At 42.6% G+C, this 21,357-nt stretch overlaps 1 protein-coding gene across 2 annotated transcripts in view; it reads left to right on the top strand.

Annotated features, from left to right (window-relative positions):
* lepr (leptin receptor) overlaps positions 1–21,357 on the top strand; it is a 164,290-nt gene that overhangs the window by 11,061 nt on the left and 131,872 nt on the right. For both annotated transcript variants that reach the window (XM_078561288.1, XM_078561287.1), the window contains exon 3: positions 7,862–8,164. In XM_078561288.1, the coding sequence (XP_078417414.1) occupies positions 7,862–8,164 (303 nt within the window). The remainder of the gene's footprint in view (positions 1–7,861; positions 8,165–21,357) is intronic.

Genomic DNA, 21,357 nt, shown 5'->3' with positions numbered 1-21,357 from the left:
TTCTCTCTCTCTCTCAATTTATTTGTGAGCATTGTCCTTGGATTATGGGAACTCTTAAGGTTTTTTTTAAATTAACTTGTGTTCTATATTTTATCATTTTTAATCCACAACAGTTGCCCCCTGTGTTGGGATGACATGACCATTAAAGTATTAGGTGTTTTGGCCAAGCTGTTTGCTTTGTCTTGGCTCATGTTGAACTTCTTGAGTGTTTTCGGACATGCACTCATCCAGACAAATTGAGAGTATTCTATCCTGACTTGAACCATGTAGCTGGTGGAAAGGCTATAGGAGTAAGAAAGTGTGTTAGCTGCTGCAGAATTCCCAGCTTCTCACCTGTTCTTGTGGCCACAGTATTTCTATGGCTGGTCCAGCTGAGTTTCTTGTCAATGATGATACCCTAAGATGTTGATGGTGGGAAATTCAGCGATTATAAGCCAGTGACTGTCAAGGGGAGGGGGATCTTATTGTACATTGTCATCGCACGTACTTGTATAGTACAAATCTTACTTGCCACTTATCAGCTGAAGCCTGACCATTGTCCAGGTCTTGTTATATGTGGGCACGCACTGCTTCATTATCTGTAGAATCATGAATGGAACTGAGCATTGTGCAATCACCAGCGAACATCACATTTCTGACCTTATGATGGAAAGAAGGTCATTGAAGAAGCAGCTGAAGATGGTTGGAATGGGATACTACCTTGAGGAACCCCTGCAGTGATGTCCTGGGGCTCAGATGACTGACCTCCAACTAACTCAACCATCTTCTAGTATCAACAGTATTTTGCTTTCATCTTCTTTTGTGCTTAGTCTGCCTCCAGCCAATGAAATTCTGGATTATTTATATAAAAATTAGGTCTATTTTCTTAGTAAAATGAAACTTTGGAGCAAATTCAGTTGAATTTTTCAAGATTATTGCAGTGAAATTTGAATTGCTGGTTTCTTTTACTAAAGATCATATGAGGTCTTTGATCACAGATCAAAATGTTCTGTTTCCTTGATTTAAATAACAACATGGTTCTTTTGCCTGAAAGAAGCAAGTTTTTCCAATGTGAATATTTCTACACTCGACAACATATGCTTTATATTTCCCACCACTAGCCCTCCCATTGTCTGTCATTTATTTGTGACATTGTTTACTTTGGTTAATTAAGTCCATGGATTGTGAATGTTCCAGCAGAATACGCTACAGAAAAAGTAATGCAAACACACAATCATCAGCATTTTCTAAAGTAGCTCTCTCAATTCTGCGGTAGAATTTCCATGGGTTTTTCATCAATCTCCTGAAATAACTTCAGCAGGTAATCAGTAGAAAGCCTGAGGAAAAAGCATAAATGGCTACTCTTGAATGACTTTGTGATGGGAGACTGCTCAGGAAAGTCCCCATAGAATTACTTTAACCAGTGATGATTGCCACCTGTGACTTCAGACGATTATAAAGTACTGAGGCTCCTCTCATACTTTTAGTGCCAGCTGAAGTTTGGATTGGGATGAATTGAAATTTTCCACATGCAACCTCATTCTATGAAGCAAATTAAAGATTACTTCATCCAAAACTTCTGTTGCTTATCCAATCATGTAAGAAATGCATTCTAAAGTGTTGATTTTAGTCCTGATAGACTCTAATTGTTTTTAATAGAAATATAAGAGAAGCAGACCATTCAGATCCTTATGCCTGTTCTGCATCCCATTAGATAATTGATTATCTTTCTGGTAACTCTATGATGAGGGCTTATTTTGTGGAAGAAAGGTTGAATAGGTTGGGCTTGTACCTGGAGTTTAGAAGAATGAGAGGTGACCTTATTGAAATATATAATATCCTGAGGGGACATGATAGGGTGCATACAGGGATGATGTTTCCTCTTGTGGGGAAGACTAGAACTAGGGAACACAGTTTAAAAATAAGAGATCTCCCTTTTAAGGTGGAGATGAGAAGAAATTCTTTTCTCTTCCCCAGAAAGTGGTGGAGGCTGGGTCACTGAATTTATTTAAGTCTGAACTAGCTAGGTTTTTGATGGACAAGAGAGTCAAGGGTTACGTGGGCAGACAGGAATTTGGAGTTGAGACCACAACTAGATCAGCCATGATCTCATTGAGTATTGGAGCATGCTTGAAGGGCTGAATGGCCTACTCCTGCTCCTACGTCCCTTGTTCCTACCTACCCACCTTGGTTTCATAACCTTAATATTTTGCCTTATAAAAATCTATAAATCTTAGATTTTTTTTTTCCAATTTTTTCAACTGACCTAGCCTCAACAGTTTTTTTTGGGACAGGGTTCCAGATTTCCACAACCCTGTGTGTGAAGAAGTGCTTTCTGACATCACCCCTAAATGGCCTAGCTCTAATTATGCCCCGTTATTCTGGCCTCTCCCACCAGAGGAAATAGGTTTGCCCTTTCTATGCTGTCAACTCCTTTAATCCTTTTAAAACACCTCAATTAGGTTATGCCTCCAAGGGTATACAGGCCTGGTGTATGCAACCTGATCTCATAATTTAATTCTTTATCCCCAGGATCATTCTGGTGAACCTGCACTGCACCTTCAGCACTTAGGGCACTGGGAATCTGGAACACTTTCCCCAAAACAATTGAAATTCTAAAACTGAAATTGATAGATTTTTGTTAGGCAAGGGTATTAAGGTTTTGAAACCGGGCTGGGGGTGGTAGATGGAGTTAAATATGGATCAGCCATTATCTAATCCTGAGCATGTTGCCCACAACTGAATGAATGCTCTACTATGTTGTTTGTTCCTTTAGGGTGTGACTGATAGGGGAGTCACAGGAGTACAAACAATATACAACAAATAGGTGGGTTCTTTATTGCAACTGGAACATATTTACACAAGTACAGGAGAAAATATACACATGTCTTCTCTGTTGGTCTACAGCCAAAACTCTTGGGTCGTTTGAAACATGACATCGCTTCCTTATGATTTTCCACCTTATAATCTCTTAAGGTGATCCCACAGCATCCCCCTTTTCCAAAGATAAGAACATATCTCATTAATCAGAAACATTTTTACAATATACAATGATATTGTGATTCAGAGTAATTATACAGGAATAAAACAAAACATAGTTTACAAGTGCACAAACTAAAAATCTCAAAAATATACAGGAGGCTCTGCCCCCTGCTCACCGACAGCAAAATTCAGCCCCTTGTGATCGTAAATCTCTGCTCAGAGCTGTCATTATCTTCATGGGCTGAATTTTGCTGTCGGCGAGCAGGGGGCAGTGCCCATTTAAATTTTCAGGAAGGTGGGGGCACAGCAAAATCAGCTGTGCGCGTGCCGACCTATCAATGGCTAATTGAGGCCATTGACAGGATAATTAAAACAATTAAAGGCCCTGCCCATCCAACCTTAAAGTTGGTGAGCAGGCCAGGAGCCCCAGCGGGCTTCTGAAAAAACATGAAACCTCATCCACCGGCGGGATGAGGTTTCATGTAGGGTTTGAAAAACTTTAATAAAAAGTTTTAGTGAAATTTTTTAACATGTCCCATCTCGTGTGACATTGTCACATGAGGGGGACATGTTAAGGATTTTTAAATTTTTCTATTTTTAATGTTTGAACAACTTTCAGTGATCTCCCTGAAGCAGCACTTAGCCTCAGGGAGATGTGCGCTCTTTCGTGCACATGCGCGAAAGAGCGCACTCTCGCATTTGGGAAATCCCTCCCCCCCCACCCCGCACAGGAAGCGCATAGCGCTTCCTGCCGGGCGTCATGCTGGCGGGCCTTAATTGGCATGCCCACATAAAATGGTGGCGGGGATCAGCTCCCCACCTGCCGGAGATTGGGTCAGGCCCGCCCGCCCGGTAGGCAGAAAATTCTGCCTCATGACTCTACTGATTCATTGACAACTCAGAATTTTTATCAACCTGTTCTTCATCTGTATACGTGGCATCCATGTCCTCAGCATTGAACCTTGTCTCTGACCTTTAAAATGAATGATTTGATGGCATGAACCATGCATTCAACCATATCATTAGACTTTAGATAATGTGATGATGTTGTCATGTGATGGACTCCCCAATGGTACAAATGTTTTGAAACAGTTTGGCAACATATTGCAGCCCATTATCAGAGATATTTTTTCTGGCATGCCAACTAAGCTGAAAAGAGCACTGATCGTATCTGCAGTCAGACCAATAGCCCTGCTTCGCGTCGAGCTTTGAAGAATACTTAGCACCAGTGAGCTTAGGGCTCAGCTCCTCGAGGATTGGCATCTTATGGAGACATCACTTGAGAGCTACGTTCAGCTGTCTTGGGTCTTAGAAAATCCTGAGATTACCCTCTTTTTTTAGTGATCATCATCAAGTGATGGAGCTGCACCAATCAGTATACTGGTGCTGATGATTCTGTTCCATCTCATCGAGCTCCACCTTGATCTTCTCTTGTGCAAAATGTGCACTTCTTTGGTGCATCCGTAGTAGAAACTGCACCCTCCCTTATGTGCAGCATGGCACACCTCCCCCTTGAAGGCAGCAATTACTTCGAATCTGTCCAGATCTTTAGTCGGTCTTTAATCAACTCAACACACTCTGGGCTGTAACTGTCAATACCTGTCAATACAATATTGTAATGATCCATAAATCTCAGCATACTGGAAGTCCTGCTACAGTGGGCCACCTGTATCTACAATATAAAACATTTGCGGTACCCATTCCGACTTCCCATAGCTGCACTGCAAAAATCATTGTTCCAATGAACTTGATTGGTGAGCTATTATAGGTAGTCAGCCTAGCTATGGTGGGTCATATCATTGATTCCCATTTCTCTAAAGACACAGCCTTCAACAAAAGGAGAGAGAAAATATTGGCACTTGCTCCTGTGTTGATTTCTACCTTAAGTGAATTGCGGCCATACAATCCCAATCGCGGTAAATGCCACAGATTGCATAATAGCATCAACGTGTTGATCCACATTGACAATATGGAATGCTTGTTCAACTGGCATTTGAACATAATTCTCATTCAGATCCCCTTCAGGTTTTGCTCCCTCATTGCTAACCTGGTGTATCCGCTGTGTATTGGCATAACTTTGACTGCGGTTGCCCCTGTGCCTTGCACACTTTTCCTCTGTGTGTGGCTTATCACCATTTTTAGATGCATGTTCTGAGCTTGGCCTCCTGCATTGTCTTTCCCAATGTCCGCGCACGCCACGCTCTTTGCATAGGTCCCGGTACACTGGATAATTGCAATTACGTGAGTCATGCCACATTTACCACAAGGCTTGGCATACTACTGAACCTTGGGGCTACATCTTCTGGTTGGCGAGCAGGGGGCGGGGCCCACTCACTGATGCGTAAAATGACGCAGGATGACATCGGGCGTGTGTCCCGACGTCACCCTGCATCATTTAGATTTTCAGTTTGGCTGGTGCGCAGCCAACTCGGCTGCAAGCCCACCAAACTGTCAACGGCCACTTAAGGCCTTTAAAAAAGTAATTAAGCTAATTAAAGGACCTGCCTGTCGAACCATAAAGTTGGCGGGCAGGTGAGGAGGCCAGGCGGCCTTTAGAAAAAACATGAAACCTCATCCGCGGGTGAAAGTTTCATGAGGGCTTTAAAATGTTTATGAAATGTTGAAATAAAAGAAATTGACATATCCCAGCTCATGTGACAGTGTCACAAGAGGGGACATGTCAGGAATTTTTTTTCCACACTTACACAAATTTTTAAAACTTCCAGCGATCTCTTTACACTTTACCTCAGGCAACACTTTACCTCAGGGAGATCTGTGCGCTCTTTCGCGCACATATGTAAAAGAGCACACTCCCGGCTCAGGGAATCCCCCCCAGCCCACACAGGGAGTACACAGCGCTTCCGAGCGGACGTCACACTGGGTGGGCCTTAATTGGCCCGCCCACGTATAATGGTGACACGCCCCCAAGCGGGGGCGCCGATCGGGAACCTGCCTGCCCGCGCCCGCTCCCACATATCCACCCCGACGGGGGGGAAGATGTTGCCCTTGGTTATCATACCAGTTGGCAAAGCCACCCCCAATGATTGTAACTGTTGGTGCCCATCTGTGGTGGCTTCAAATTTCCTTCCACCATTAAGTAGTGCATTGATTCTGCACTCTTTCTTCTCCTCTACTAAGCCTTTTTGAAAGGCCTGTATTGGGATAGGTGCAACGATTGGAACTGTGTTTCCTTAATCAAGGAGTGAATGAATCAGAGAAATCAAGGTCACATTGGGCAACGAGGGACTGTACCAGATCAACATATCAGGGTTGATGGCAATAGTTTCAAAATTTGTCCTGACATTCCAATATCTAAAATGTCACATTCCTGGTCTTTGTTTTGACACTTTGCTACAAACTGGTCGACAGACTCATCTTGTCGTTGCCAGTATGTCATCAGCTCTAAACCTGTGGAACCGGGAATTAATCTTTTACTTTGAGCTGACCTTCTAGGGTTGTGCATATCCTGCTGATCCTCAGCCATCAACCCTGATGTGCTGATCTGGTGCAGCCCCTCATTGCCCAATGTGACCTTGATTGTTACAGCCGGTTTCTCTGATTCACTCACTCCTTGATTAAGGAAACACGGTTCCAACCATTGGTGAAATAACTCATACACAGTATCTTCCAATTCATGAATGGGTATTTAAGTGGCATTTTCTCAATGTTCCTGCTTCTTTAAAAATACTAGCTTTATCATAGGTTATCCTTTTACAGGCACAGTATTTCCACAGGCTTGCCTCTTTTTATTATCGTAGAGTCTTTGGCACAGGGTTTTTTTAAGATTCCTTTCTTTTCCAGAATGCTGTGGCCACAGCTCTTCCAATATTCATTCCCATGCTTTTGGGTAGACCCACATATTTAGTTAAGTGCAATGGCACAGTTATAATAAATGACATATTATGATGTTATAATAGATTATATAATTTGCACCAATGCTTTAGCAAAATCAGTTGGTTGTTTACGAATAGCTAGAATCACGTTGCAACTGACAAGTGAAACTCCTATTGTAATTATTTTATTCCTCACAATACTAATTTACTTTTTCCTCCTCTTTTCCTGAAGGCAGCAACTCAAGCCCAGTTCCGAGGCCACGCTTGCAGCCTTATATTAGCATACCTAAGAAGCATTCTTCATGTGTAAATTGACAGGTTGTTTGGCAATAAACAGCTGAACTTGATTCTGCCTTCACTGACACATGTACACTTTTAATCGGGAGTTCATAGCACCCTCGCCTTTGAATCAGAGGGTTGTGGGTTCATGTCCCACTCCCGGAAACCAAGAACTGTGATTGTACTCAAAAGAGTTGCAATCTGTGACTGTTGATAACTCGAAAGAATTTTTTAATCGGGAGTTGAGGTGTCAGCTGTGGCTCAGTCCATAGCACCCTCGCCTTTGAATCAGAAGGTTGTGGGTTCATGTCCCACTCCCGGAAACCAAGAACTGTGATTGTACTCAAAAGAGTTGCAATCTGTGACTGTTGATAACTCGAAAGAATTTTAATCGGGAGTTAACTGTGATCAGGTGTAGGAGCCCGAGCTGCCTTCTCCCCTTTCTGACCTGGATTATTGTACTCAAATTTGGCACCCTGACTGTTGCTTTGCCTCAAAAGTTAATTCAGCATAGAGCAGAGCTACAGCAAGATGGCAGGAAGGGGGCTCCAGTGCTTTTTGAAGTACATGTTTATAACATTACAGCTCTCTTTTTATCTCTGTTATTTCGTTGAAGAACTTAGGAGGAATAAGAGAAGAATGTACAGAGAAGCAATGACCCTAATAGCGTCAATAAAATTGCTAAAGAAGCAACAGAGGTTGTTTTTATATTTTTAAATTGATCATGTGTGATGTACAATTAGTAATTAAAACTCCTTTACCCTGACTTTTCTTTTCTTTACTTGCAGGAGTTTCTGTTTCAAGTTTTGCATATGACCCAGTAACAACCTTTGAGATTCCTGCATCGAATTTTACAATGCTGTGCACACTGCACAAGCAAGCAGCTGTCGTAAAAGGCAGAAGCTGGCAGCTACAGCCACATAGGAATTCAAATAGTCGCTACTCTTGGCTTCATGAGCATGTGAGAAATGCAAACACATCGCGTTCAAATAGCACCAGCCCAAAAGGATTGCATAGCCAAGATGGCTTCAGTTGTTGCCTCTGGAAAGAAGCTGATATGCATTGCCCTGCACATTTCATCACAGAACAAAGTAAGAATCCTAGCATTCTTGGCATGCACTATCATTAAAAATTTTTTTAAAAAAGTCAACTTGCAACATTGAAAAGTACAGCTTGGGTAAATGATTGCCTTTAATGTTAAATGTACAGATGTCACCAATGATTCAATCCAACTGCAGTAGAAATAAATGACAACAGATGTGTGTTGAACATGGATTATAATTATCATTTTCTTAATACTAGATGTTATAAAAGAACTAGCAAGATCCAGTCCAGACCTATTGAAATAGAAATGGGAATCTATTATATAGTGCAATACAAAAATTTTCAAAAACATCACACTGGATGGCATAGTAAGTTAGCACGCATTTTCGTTTCACTTCTTGGGTGAGAATCTAGGTCATAGTGATTGAAATGAAATTTTCTGATCTCTGCTGGCTGGTAAAGGTCCTATATAAATTAATGCTCTCAGGCTAAAACTTGATGGTTATAAGCCCAAAGTTTAAAACTGCCATGAGTAAGCACAGATTGGCATTGAACTGGAAATTTCATTTAGATAGCCAAGCTCTTGGAGACATGACAAGAACTTAAGAAAAGATTGGGGTGATCAGTTTTTATTGGGTGGGGAGGGTAGAGAGTGACGATGATCAGGTGCAGAGGCTATCTGGATCAGGTTGCTGTCCATTGGGCACAGTGGGGAACAATGGCATCAGGCAAGGGCAGAAAAATCAGAGACAGAGGGTGTTGGCAATCATGGGGGATCAGTGGGTTGAGGGGGGGGAAAATCGGTGTCTAACAGTGGCCCATGTTCTTTAAGCTGGTGTTGGCCTTATATTCAGGTAGTGCATTTTAAAAACTTACAGGGAAGAATTTTCCCACCGGCGAGCGGCAGTACTTAGCCTCAGGAAGATCAGTGTGCTCTTTTGTGCGCATGTGCGAAAGAGCACACTCCCAGCTGAGGGAATCCCACCCCCACCCGCACAAGGAGTGCATAGCACTTCCTGGCAGAAGTCATGCTGGGCGGACCTTAATTGGCCCGCCCTAGTAAACTGGCGGCGCGGCCCTGATCGGGGGTGCCGATTGGAGGCGTGTCCGCCTGCGCCCACTCCTGTACTGGGTGGGGGGGAAATTTTTTCCCACAGTGTTGGTTGGAGCATACAAGAGTCCCTTTAAGGACCTCCTATAAGACCACATGCAGGCTTGGTTTCGCTGAGTGTAGTTGGTGCCTGAGGGCAAACCGATCTTATATTGCGGGCATCAAGCTGGCATTAGGCACACTATTTACATATGCAAAGGAAACAAAACTTGTTTCAGGCATGGGCACTGGACACTGACCTTTAACAACATGATCAGCTGTGCACTTCTGGCTCGTGATGGGTGTTTGTTTTCTGTCTTCCATAACGGATGCTTAGGAGGCTGCTGTGTACCTGAAAACGTAGCCGTTGTGTGCCTACATTCCCACAAATATTTGAGAGTCTCCTGTTTTGGAACCAAACTTCCCTTACTTCAAAGTTCTTAAGTCTCTCAAATTATAAAAAGAAATCTGGTTATACTGCACAAAATCTACCCCTTGGAGCATCATAGGACTTGACCAAAATCATTCAAGCAACCATCCCCAAAGAAAATCAAAGCAAAATACTGCGGATATGCTGGAAATCTGAAACAGAAACAGAAAATGCTGGAAAAACTCAGCAGGCCTGACAGCATCTATGGACAGAGAAACAGAGTGGACTTGAAACATCAACTCTGTTTATCTCTCCACAGATGCTGTCAGACCTGCTGAGTTTTTCCAGCATTTTCTGTTTTTGTCCTAAAGAAAATCATCCTGGACCGATTTAGCTCCCAGCAATTCTGTTTGAAAATGTGAACTATCCAACAAATGTTTTGAGTTGCTGAGGACCAACTGTTCCATTCTACAAGCTTGGTGTCACCACTTTATTTACCTCAACTTGTCTTCAACTCACTTCAGCTTTCATGTACTGCATTGGTACTTAACGTGGATTTCTAAATTTTAAAAAATATTGCATCATTGCCGTTTTGGCATTAGGTTTGGTGCACATCTGTTTTGTGTGCTGTTTGGAAATTTCTAAAATGTAAAACTGACAGCAAAGTGGTATGTTTGCTCATTTAGTAACTTGTACACCCTGTGCAATGGACATTTTACTGAACAAAAATGCATTGTGTATAAAATATTGTGATAAGGCTTGTGTGCACACTGAGGTAGATGTTTAATACTTGCAATTGTGGCGTGTAAATTGAAGACCGTTCATACTAATTTCCTAATCATTTGGTTATGGAGAAAATCAAAGCTAAAGAACTTCATTGCAGAGGTTCAACCGCCATAGGAACATATATGGCATTCAGCCCCTCGAGCCTTTTCCATCATTCAATTAGATCAAGGGAGACTGGGGTTCAATTCCCTGACAGGGAGGCAAGTGCTTGCTTCAAACGTCAGTCATAAAGGGAGGGCTCATACTTTAGAGGGGAGGTAGTGGCGTAGTGGTATTGTGACTGAGCTAGTAATCCAGATACACAGGATAATGCTCTGGGTACCCGGGTTCGAATCCTACAGCAGATGGTGGAATTTCAATTCAATAAATATCTGGAATTAAAAGTCTGATGACCATGAAATCATTGTTGATTGTCGTAAAAAACCCATTTGGTTCATTAACATCCTTTAGGGAAGGAAGTCTGCCATCCTTACCTGGCCTGGCCTACATGTGATTCCAGACCCACTGAACAAGGGTAACTAGGGGTGGGCAATAAATGCTGACATCCATGTCCCATGAATGAATAAAAAAAAGGCTGATCTGCAACTTAAACCCATCTACCTGCATTGATTCCATATCCCTTAATACCCTTACATAACATCAATCTCAATTTTTATATTTTCAATTGACCTAGCAGGGGAGAGATTTCCAGATTACCACTAACCTATGTGTGAAGAAGTGTTTTCTGAATGGACTAGCTCTAATTAAACCCCCTTGCCCAGGACTCTCCAATCAAAGGAAATAGTTTTTCTTTATTTACCCTATCAAATCCTTCAATCATCTTAACCACCTAAAATATGTCACCCCATAATCTTCTACATTTAAGGGAACACAAACCTTGTCTGTATGGCCCGTCCTCACAATTTAACCCTTTTAGCCCTAGTATTGTATTGGTGAAAGAAAATATATACTTTTTGAAGTGCCCAGAACTGAATCCTGTACTCCAGGTGGTGTCTGACCAAAATTCTCTAAAACTGTAACACACCTTCAGTCCAGCCCTCTTGAGGTACGGGCCAACATCCCATTAGCCTTTTTAATCATTTTTTACCTGTCTACTAGCATTTAGTGAATTTTCCAAAATTAATGCTGAATCACTGAAATAATTGTCTCTTTCTGGAATGATGGCTCACATTAAAGGGAAGAAGGAAACAAAAATTGATGTTGCACGTCAGTTCACTTGAACAATGTTACAGTCTGGCATTAGCATGAAACAAACTGATGCCCTAAAGTCAACTTATTCCTGAGAAGGACCTTGATCGCGAGACCTCTATTCCTTTACTTAGTTGTATAAAAATCTTTTTTAAAATATAAGTAGTTTTGCATGCTGAGGAATGAACAAAAGCAATGGATATCTATACCATGATTACTGAAATTCTAGAAATGCATGCTAATTCAGATGTTGCCATCTTACTTATCTCCTGTGCATGAAATCAAGGTGGTTAATGCAAAATTACGATGGAGTTAGAAATGAAAGAGGTGTGCTGTACTGTCTGAACAGTTGAAGATACTAGGCTGATCAGCAAGATTTTTGGAAAAATAGCTTTGATTACTTGAAAACAGTTGTTCATTATTTTTAATGCTATCTTTGTCCAAGATCTGTTCCATTTGCTGATTGGTGTTACTAGAAGTGAATTAAATTATCTGTAATATTTTAAATCTTCAAAGAAACCCCTGACTAGATGGGTCCTAAAGTGGAGAAAACATTTGCATCCAAATTGTCTTCATTTTGTCATTTTCTTATTATAGAAACTACATTTCAGTAACTATATTTTTATCGTCAACCGTATTGATTTTGTTTCTCTCATAAATCAAGTGGAATAAGTTTTAGATTGTAAAATGTTCAGTGTAGTTACAAAACTGTTAAACGACTTGAGAAAAAACAATCACAAGATTGCATCTCTACAAAAATTCAATCATTGTTATTAATTATATTTTAAAACAAAATTGCTACTAAACTAATAAAAATGTCATGCCGAGAAGTCATGAAGAAAAAAAATCTTAACATTTGTTTCTCTTCCATATTCTCTTGTTTAAACTCTTTTTAAAAATGGGTAATATTGCTGGACTGATAAAATGGTCCTATGCCCTAACTCATCATCCTCCTGGAATGCGACACCCCTTGCATTGTATGAACATTCCATCCAAGCAAACACAAAGAACTAGTAGATGAAATATCTGCACAAGCCAGCTCTGGACAAAGGAAGAGCTGTTGTGACTCCTCATCTCTGACGTTGTGCTAATGGTTCCACAGTTATCTGCTAAAAATGCAGTGGGTTTTAACGGGGGCCCTTAAAGTCTATCATTAGCTGAATGGCTCGACCTGAAGCCGCCCTGTCACATGGTCAAGATTTGAGCTGTTTGAATTGCTTTAACTATACAGCTTGGATTCTGCCTTCAGTTGCTGTTTAACCTCAGAAGAGAAAAACAGGAATCTAGGCTAGCAGCCTGCCTCTGACCTCCATTTCAGTCTGATCTCCAGAAAGAATCTTGTATTTTACCTACAAAGTGAACTAATTCCCAGAATACAAGAATACTTTGATGAATCTTCAACTGCCTCAACTGAGCTCTTAGGGAAAAAAACGAGGAATTCTACCAGGCAAAGCCAACTGAAAGAACCTTCATTGGATATCGACTTACTGGACTCTACTCATGTAAATTACGCCAATGCCTTTTGATTTTTTTAAAAAGTCACTGGCAATTGGTAACTTATTTCCCTTTCTTTCTTGCCTTTCTACCTTGCATGCTCATGAGTGAATATGTGCCATGATCCATTCATCGGATTTGAATGTGTTAATGAATCCTAGTTTTGTTTCACCTTAAAGAATTTGCTGTGGGGTTACTTTTAACATTGGACCTCATAAACTGGGGTTTGGGAAGCACGCAACGGCCCTTTTCAACAAGGGAAAGGTTACTAAGGGAAACAAATTAAATTAGAAATTAAAACTACCGCTTCACGGGCAGAAGAGGGGAACAGTTCAATTAACTCTGCCCTAGTGTTCGTAACAGAATTGGGAGCTTGTGTCTGAGATTGATTCATTTATATGAACCAAAATTTGACCGAAGTGCACAAAAATTTGGCCAGAGTCCAAATTTTAAAACAAGCCAGAATTGGATGCTGAAAGAAACCGATTGAAACATAGAAACATAGAAACTAGGAGCAGGAGTAGGCCATTCGGCCCTTCGAGCCTGCTCTGCCATTCAATGTGATCATGGCTGATCCTCTATCTCAACGCCATATTCCTGCTTTCCATACCCCTTGATGCCCCTAATATCCAAAAAATTATCAGTTTCTTTCTTGTATATACTCAGTGACCCAGCCTTCACAGCCTCCTGTGGTAGAGAATTCCATAGGTTGACCACCCTCTGAGTGAAGAAATATTTCCTCATCTCAATCCTAAATGGCTTGCCCCGTATCCTGAGACTGTGGCCGCTGGTTCTAGACTCCCCAGCTAGGAGAAACATCCTCCTTGCATCTAGTCTGTCTAGCCCTGTTAGAATTTTATACGTTTCAATCAGATCCCCTCTCATTCTTCTAAACTCTAATGAATACAGGCCCAGTTGAACCAATCTCTCCTCATATGACAGTCCTGCCATCCCCGGTATCGGCCTAGTGAACTTTCGCTGCACTCCCTCTATGGCAACTATATCCTTTCTTAGGTAGAGAGACCAAAATGCACGCAGTACTCCAGGTGTGGTTTCACCAAGGCCTTGTATAACTGCAGTAAGACATCCCTACTTCTGAACTCAAATCCTCTTGCAATGAAGGCCAATATATCATTTGCCTTCCTAATTACTTGCTGCACCTGCCTGTTTACTTTCCTTGACTAGTGTACAAGGACACCCAGATCCCTTTGTACATCCACATTTCCCAATATATCACCATTTAAATAATACTCTGCATTTCTGTTTTTCACACTGAAGCATATAACTGCATCTGCCATGTGTTTGCCCACACACACAGCTTATCTAAATCGCCCTGAAGCCTCCTTGCATTCTCCTCACAACCCGACCAGTTTTGTGTCGTCAGCAAACTTGGAAATATTGCATTTGGTTTTCTCATCCAAGTCATTTATATATATATTGTGAATAGCTGGAGCACAAGCACTGATCCCTGTGGTACACCACTAGTCACTGCCTGCAATCTGGAAAAATACCCATTTATTCTCTCTCCCTGTTTCTTGTCTATCAACCAATTCTCATTCCATGCCAGTATATTACCCCCGATCCCATGTGCTTTAATTTTGCCCACTGGCTTCTTATGTGGGACCTTATCAAAAGCCTTCTTGAAATCCAAATACACCACATCCACTCGTTCCTCCTTATCTATTCTACTAGTTACATCCTTAAAAAACTCCAGTGGATTAGTTAAGCATTATTCCCCTTTCATAAACCTATCCTGACTTTTGTCTAACCCCGTTAGTGTTTTCTAAGTGTTCCATTGCCATGTCTTTTATAATAGACTCCAGCATTTTCCCCACTACTAATGTTAGGCTAACTGGTCTGTAATTCTCTGTTTTTTCTCTCCCTCCTTTTTTAAATAGTGGGGTTACATTTGCCACCCTTCAATCTGTAGGAACTGCTCCAGAGTCTATAGAATTTGGAAGTTGACCACCAATGCTTCCAATATTTCCAGGGCCACTTCCTTTAGTACTTTGGGATGTAGATTATCAGGCCCTGGTGATTTTTCAGCCTTTAACCCCATTAATTTCTCTAGTGCCATTTTTTTAAACTAATACTGATTTTCTGCAATTCCTCCCTATCACTGGACCCTTGGTTCCCTAACATTTCTGGGAAATTATTTGTGTCCTCTTTTGTGAAGACAGAACCAAATATGTGTTCAATTCTTCTGCTTTTTTTTTGTTCCCCTTTATAATTTCCCCCGTTTCTGACTGTAAGGGACCTATGTTTGTCTTCGCTAATCTTTTTCTCTTCACGTGTTTATGGAAGCTTTTACAGTCAGTTTTTTATGTTCCCTGCAAGTTTACTCTCATATTCCATTTTCCCCTTCTTGATTAATCTTTTTGTCCACTTTTGCTGAATTCTAAACTGCTCCCAATCCTCAGGCTTGCTGCTTTTTCTGGCAATTTTATGTGTCTCCTCTTTGGATCTAATACTGTCCCTAATTTCTTTTGTAATCCATGGTTGAGCCACCTTTCCTGTTTTATTTTGTGCCAGACAGGAATGAATAGTTGTTGTAGTTCATGTGTACATTGCTTAAATATTAGCCATTGCCTATCCACTGTCAACCCTTTTAGTAAGGTTCCCCAATCCATCATTGCCACCTCTGCCTCATAGCCTCGTAGTTCCCTTTATTTAGGTTCAGGATCCTAGTTTCGGATTCAACCTCTTCAATCTCCATCTTAGTGGACAATTCTATCATTTTATGGTCGCTCTTCCCCAAGGGGGGACAACAAGATTGTTAATTAACCCTTTCTCATTGCACAATACCCAGTCTCGGGTAGCATACTCTCTAGTTAGTTGCTCAACATTTTGGTCTAAAAAACCATCACGTACACACTCCAGGAAATCCTCCTCCACAGTATTATTGCTAGTTTGGTTTGTCCAATCAATATGTAGATTTAAAGTCACCCATGATTACAGTTGTACTCTTATTGCATGCATCTCTAATTTCCTGTTTAATGCATTCCCTTCCATCTCTGTTACTGTTTGGGGGCCTATAGATAACCCCCACCAATGTTTTTTTCCCCTTAGTGTTTCTTATCTCCACCCAAACAGATTCCACATCATGAATTTCCGAGCCAATATCCTTCCTCACTATTGCATTGATTGTGCTTCCCCACCTCCTTTCCCTATTTGTCTGTCCTTACTCAATATTGAATACCCCTGGATGTTCAGTTCCCATCCTTGTTCACCGTACAGCCATGTCTCCATAATACAAATATATCATAACCCTTTATGTCTATTTGTGTTGTTAATTCATCTACCTTATTGCGAATGCTCCATGCATTAAGATACAATGCCTTGAATTATCTTTTTAACCTTGTTAGTCATCTTAGCTTTATTTTGCACTATGACCCATTTGTTTTTCGCCCTTGTTTTTTCTGCCTTCCACTTTTGCTTCTTATTTTACTGTCTTTCGTTTCTACCCTTGTTTCCCCCTCCCCTGTCTTCCTGCTCAGGTTCCCACCCCCCTGTCATTCTAGTTTAAACCCTCCCTGACAGCACTAGCAAACACCACCCCTGCCCCCCCCTGTCCCCCGAGGTCCTGTTCCTGCCCAGATGCAACGCATCCTGTTTGTACTGGTCCTACCTTCCCCAGAACCGATCCCAATGTCCCAGGAATTTGAATCCCTCCCCTCTACACCATTTCTTCAGCCAAGTATTCATCCAATATATCCTATTAGTCCACTCTCGCTAGCACATGGCACTGGTAGCAATCCTGAGATTACTAAAGGTCCTACTTTTTAATTTAAATCCTAATTCCCTATATTCAGCTTGTAGGACCTTATCCCTTTTTTAAAAAATCTATGTCGTTGGTACCAATATGTACCACGGCCATTGGCAGTTCACCCTCCCCCTACAGAATGATCTGTAGCCTCTCCAAGACATCTTTGACCCTTTGGCTCCAGGGAGGCAACATACCATCCTGGAGACTCTTTTGCGGCTGCAGAAATGCCTGTCTGTTCGCCTTACTATTGAATCCCCGATCACTATAGCCCTGCCACTCTTCTTCCACCCCCCTTGTGCAGCAGAGCCACCCGTGGTGCCACGGACATGGCTCCTGCTGCTTTCCCCTGAGAAGTCGTCTCCCCCAACAATCCAAAATATTTCCAAAGCAGTATATCTGTTGGGGGGTCGGGGGGGTGGGGGGGTGGGGGTGGTGGGAAGACGGCCACAGGGGACTCCTGCACTACTTGCCTTCCTCTACTCTGCCTGGTGGTCACACATCCCCTTTCTGCCTGTTCAGTCTTTACCTGCGGTGTGACCATCTCACTGAATGTGTTGTCCAAGGCAATCTCAGCATCGTGGATGATCCACAGTGAATCCCCCAGTAGCTCCAGCTCCTAAATGCAGTTAGCCAGTAGCTGCAGCTAGACACGCTTCCTGCACACATGGTTGCCAGGGACACTGACTTCCCACATAGCGCAGGAGGAGCATATCACGGATATCACGGGTGCGAGCTCTGCTACCATGACTTCCCTTTAGATTAAGCTTGTCAGTTACTCCCTTTAAAGAATACTAACTATCCTAGGGGCCTTATTCCACTCCAAACACTCCCAATATAGTCCAAAGTCCTCACCTTATTTTGTTTAAATTAATGGACTGCAACAGTTTAATTAGTAGAAAAAGTAGAAGTACTCACCTGACCCTACTTACCAATCAGCTGCCTCCTCTGTGTCGCATCACTTTTTGAATTGTGACGTCACTTCGAACTCCACCGCCTGAAGGTCCTGAGGGTACACCTCTCCTCTCTGGTCTTAGCCTCTGTTTTTATACCGCTCTTGCTGGCCTCTCCTCTCCAATCTAATACTCACTTTCTTCCAACCCTAACAGCAACTTTTAGTTAATTGCTAAATTAAAGAAAGACCAGATTTTAGATAGAATTTAACCCTTAATTTAACCCTAAACTCCCTCAATCACCAAGTTCCAAGTGAAGCTCTCTACTGCAGCCAAACACAGCACTCTTGTGGAGATAATTGTAAGCCAAAGAGGGAAAATTCAGTGGCTGAAATTATCTAAGACAAATACACGTACCGCAGTAAATTCTTTTAATCAGTATGGAAGAGGAAGTAGTAACTAATGAAACCTCTGCCTCCCTAATTCAGGGACAATTGAGATTTGTAGCCTGGAAAACACAGGTAAAAGTTCCTCCCTGAGGCCAAAAGGCCTGAGATACTCCAGATACTTTTTGAGAATCTAGAACTTAGTCCCTATCCAGTAAAAATAGAATAAACAGAACCCAAAACTGATTGATGACCTGTACCCAAGATAATTACCCTAGCCACAAAATGGCTGTTAGAGCTGGAATGGAGGAGACTAAAGAGTGTGTTCCAGGAAAGAGAAAGAGAGAAAAAAGAACAAGGGAGAGAATGTGCTCACCAGCAAAAGATGCTAAAGATGAAATTAAAAGCTCAAGAAGAAGAGAGGGAATTCCAAAAGGAGATGGAAGTGAGACAGAGGGAGTTAGCTACATTTCAGGAAAATTACTTTGTGAGATCCTAAGGACTGTGTCAGAAGTCAGAACAGTCCACAAGAGGCTGGGCAAATAAAACAATTTCAGCAAAGCTCTGCATTGTGGCAGAAGGCTGCAAAATGTTCAGGGGCCCTGCAGGGGGGCGACAGAACCCATCAAGCATAAGGTGACTCAGGGAACGCTACCTGGATTTTAAAAGCGGAGATTAAGCCAGTAAAATTAAACGGGGTCAGGAAAATGGATTTCAAAGGAGAGAAGGGAAGAAGCCAGAGACTGAATAGGCCCACGCCTACTTTGCCAAATTAAACAGGGAACAGGGCCATTGCAAGGCAGCAAAACTGATAGTGAGGGAGCTGCTTCACACAGTCAAAGAGCTACATAGCAGACCAGTAGATGCTAGCTGGCTCCATGTGAGCCAGTGTGTCCCAGAGGACATGGGACCAAATAGGGACCGGCCCACTCCTACGGTAACTAAATTGGGGAAGCCATTGCCTGTGAGCATGTACATGTTTGCCACCACCCAAAAGGCAGAGCAAGTGTTGCAGCATCCAGAACAGGTGGGCAGTACACAGTTGAGCAGCTAGGGGGAAGAAAAGAGGCTGGGATGGGAGTAGCAAAGGTTGGAGGAGACGCAGCCAAAGAGGGGCTAGCGGAATCCTTCCCCCTGGGAATAAATAGGGGCACAGAAACTCCCCAGCCCAGCCAAATTTAAAAAGAAGTGAACCTGCACCCATGCTGGATGAGCAAGAGGTCTGGCTGTCTGAAACCTTTTCAATTTTTAAAGAGGGATGCCAGGGAAGTCGCCGAATAGATATTCAGTTGGTGAGGAAACTACCTTGCCCAGATTTAAATCAAAAGGAGCTGCACCTCTGCTGGGTGAGCAGGAGGTCTGGCTACTGAAACCTGCCTTTCCCAATTTGGAGGTAGACTCAAAAGGTTCCCAAATACCCCCAGAGCTGGTGAGGAAACTGCCTCACCCAGCTGAAGAGTTGCAGGGCACAGGATCCGAAGCTGGCCCAACCCTGTGAGCAAGGATGTCTTGCAAACAAGTCCCAAGCCAGGCAGAACGATTTAAAAAGAATGAAGCTTTTTCTGTGGGATGAGCAGGAGGTCTGGCTAGCCCACGCCATCTTTCCAACCTCCGAGGGAGAACAGGGAAGGTCCCAAGTAGACATGCAGATGGTAAGGAAGATGCCTCACCTAGTTGATGAGCTGCAGGCAGTGCAGCAGGAGCTGGACAGCTACCTGAGGGTAGTAGTGTCCCAAACAAAATGGGGACAGGTTAGGAACCAACCCTTCCCCAAGGTAACAGGTCAGGGAAAGACAGTAACCCTGAAACCCCACTGCCCATTGGACTACCACAAGGGGAGTTCAAGTGCAGTTAAAGCCAAATTGTACCCAGAGCCCAGTCAACCAGTGAGTGTCTGCCAGAGAGTGGACACATCGGAGGGTAGCCAGAAGGGGTCAAGTGAGAAGGAGGGACAAGAGGCTTTCCCAGTTGAACATTCGGCTTCCAGGCTGGCAGACCCCAGAATCTCAAATGCCCAATCAGCAACCTTGACCCAAGAGCAGTGGGAGGATGTGGCCACCCTGCTCAGGAAATTTAAAGGAATTCACAGGCATCCACTGGAGGGTATACCACTAGCAGTCCATGACGTGGATGTGGGAGATTCCCCACAATAAATCGAAAGCTCCAACCAGCTAGCCCAGGTCAGGCACATGCTGGACATTGATATAGTTGAGCTCTAGAGCAGCTGGAGCTCCCTCAATACCTTGAAGTTGGATCTTTCAGCCTTTTAACTGACAAAAGAAATTTCTCACATTGGCTGACTCCCTGTACTGTGTGTAAACCCTGAGAATGCAGCAGTGAACAGACATTTCCCTCGCTAGTTGTATGTGTTTGCTTTTTTTTCCAGTAGTGAATGAGGGAATGAATGTATGCCTCCTTACTGTTTTTTGTCTTCTCCTTGATCATATTTTTAAAAAATTAAATATAATTCTTGTTTCTCTCCATTTCTGTCATGCCAAGAAAGTCTGTAAAAAACTTAGAAATTTGTTTCCCTTCCATATTCTCTTGTTTAAACTCTGTTTTTAAAAATGGGCAATATTGCTGGACTGATAAAATGGTCGCATGGCCTAACGGACAAAGACTAACTCATCATCCCCCTGGAATGTGACACCCCTTGAATTGTATGAACATTCCAGCCAAGCAAACACAAAAAACTAATAGATGAAATGTCTGCACAAGTCAGTTCTGGACAAAGGAAGAACGTTGTGACTCCTCATCTCTGACATTGTGCTAATGGTTCCACAGTTATCTGCTCAAAATATAATGGGTTTTAATGAGGGTCCTTAAAGTCCATCATTAGCTGAATGGCTCGACCTGAAGCCGCCCTGTCATATGACCGAGACTTGAGCTGTTTGAATTGCTTTAACTATACAACTGTTTGCAATCTGTCTTCAGTTGCTGCTTAACCTCAGAAGAGAAAAAATAGGTTTCCAGGCTAGCAGCCTGCCTCTGACCTCCATCTCAGTCTGATCTCCAGAAAGCCTGTATTTCACCTAAAAGTGAACTAATTCCCAGAATACAAGAATACTTTGTTACCTCTTCAATTGCTTCAACCAAGCTCCTAGGAAAAAGATGAGGAATTCCAGCAGACAAAGCCAACTGAAAGAACCGTCATTGGATATCGACTTACTGGACTCCACATATGTGGAGTGGGTGGACGTTGGGGGTTCCGCCTGATGTCATCCTGCGTCATTTTACGTGTCGGTGAGCAGGCCCCGCCCCTGCTTGCCG

This window comes from Cetorhinus maximus, chromosome 17, assembly GCF_964194155.1.
Source record: "Cetorhinus maximus chromosome 17, sCetMax3.hap1.1, whole genome shotgun sequence".
Lineage (NCBI taxonomy): Eukaryota > Metazoa > Chordata > Chondrichthyes > Lamniformes > Cetorhinidae > Cetorhinus > Cetorhinus maximus.
The sequence above is the reverse complement of the archived record's forward strand: the minus strand, read 5'-3'. Positions and strand labels throughout refer to the sequence as shown.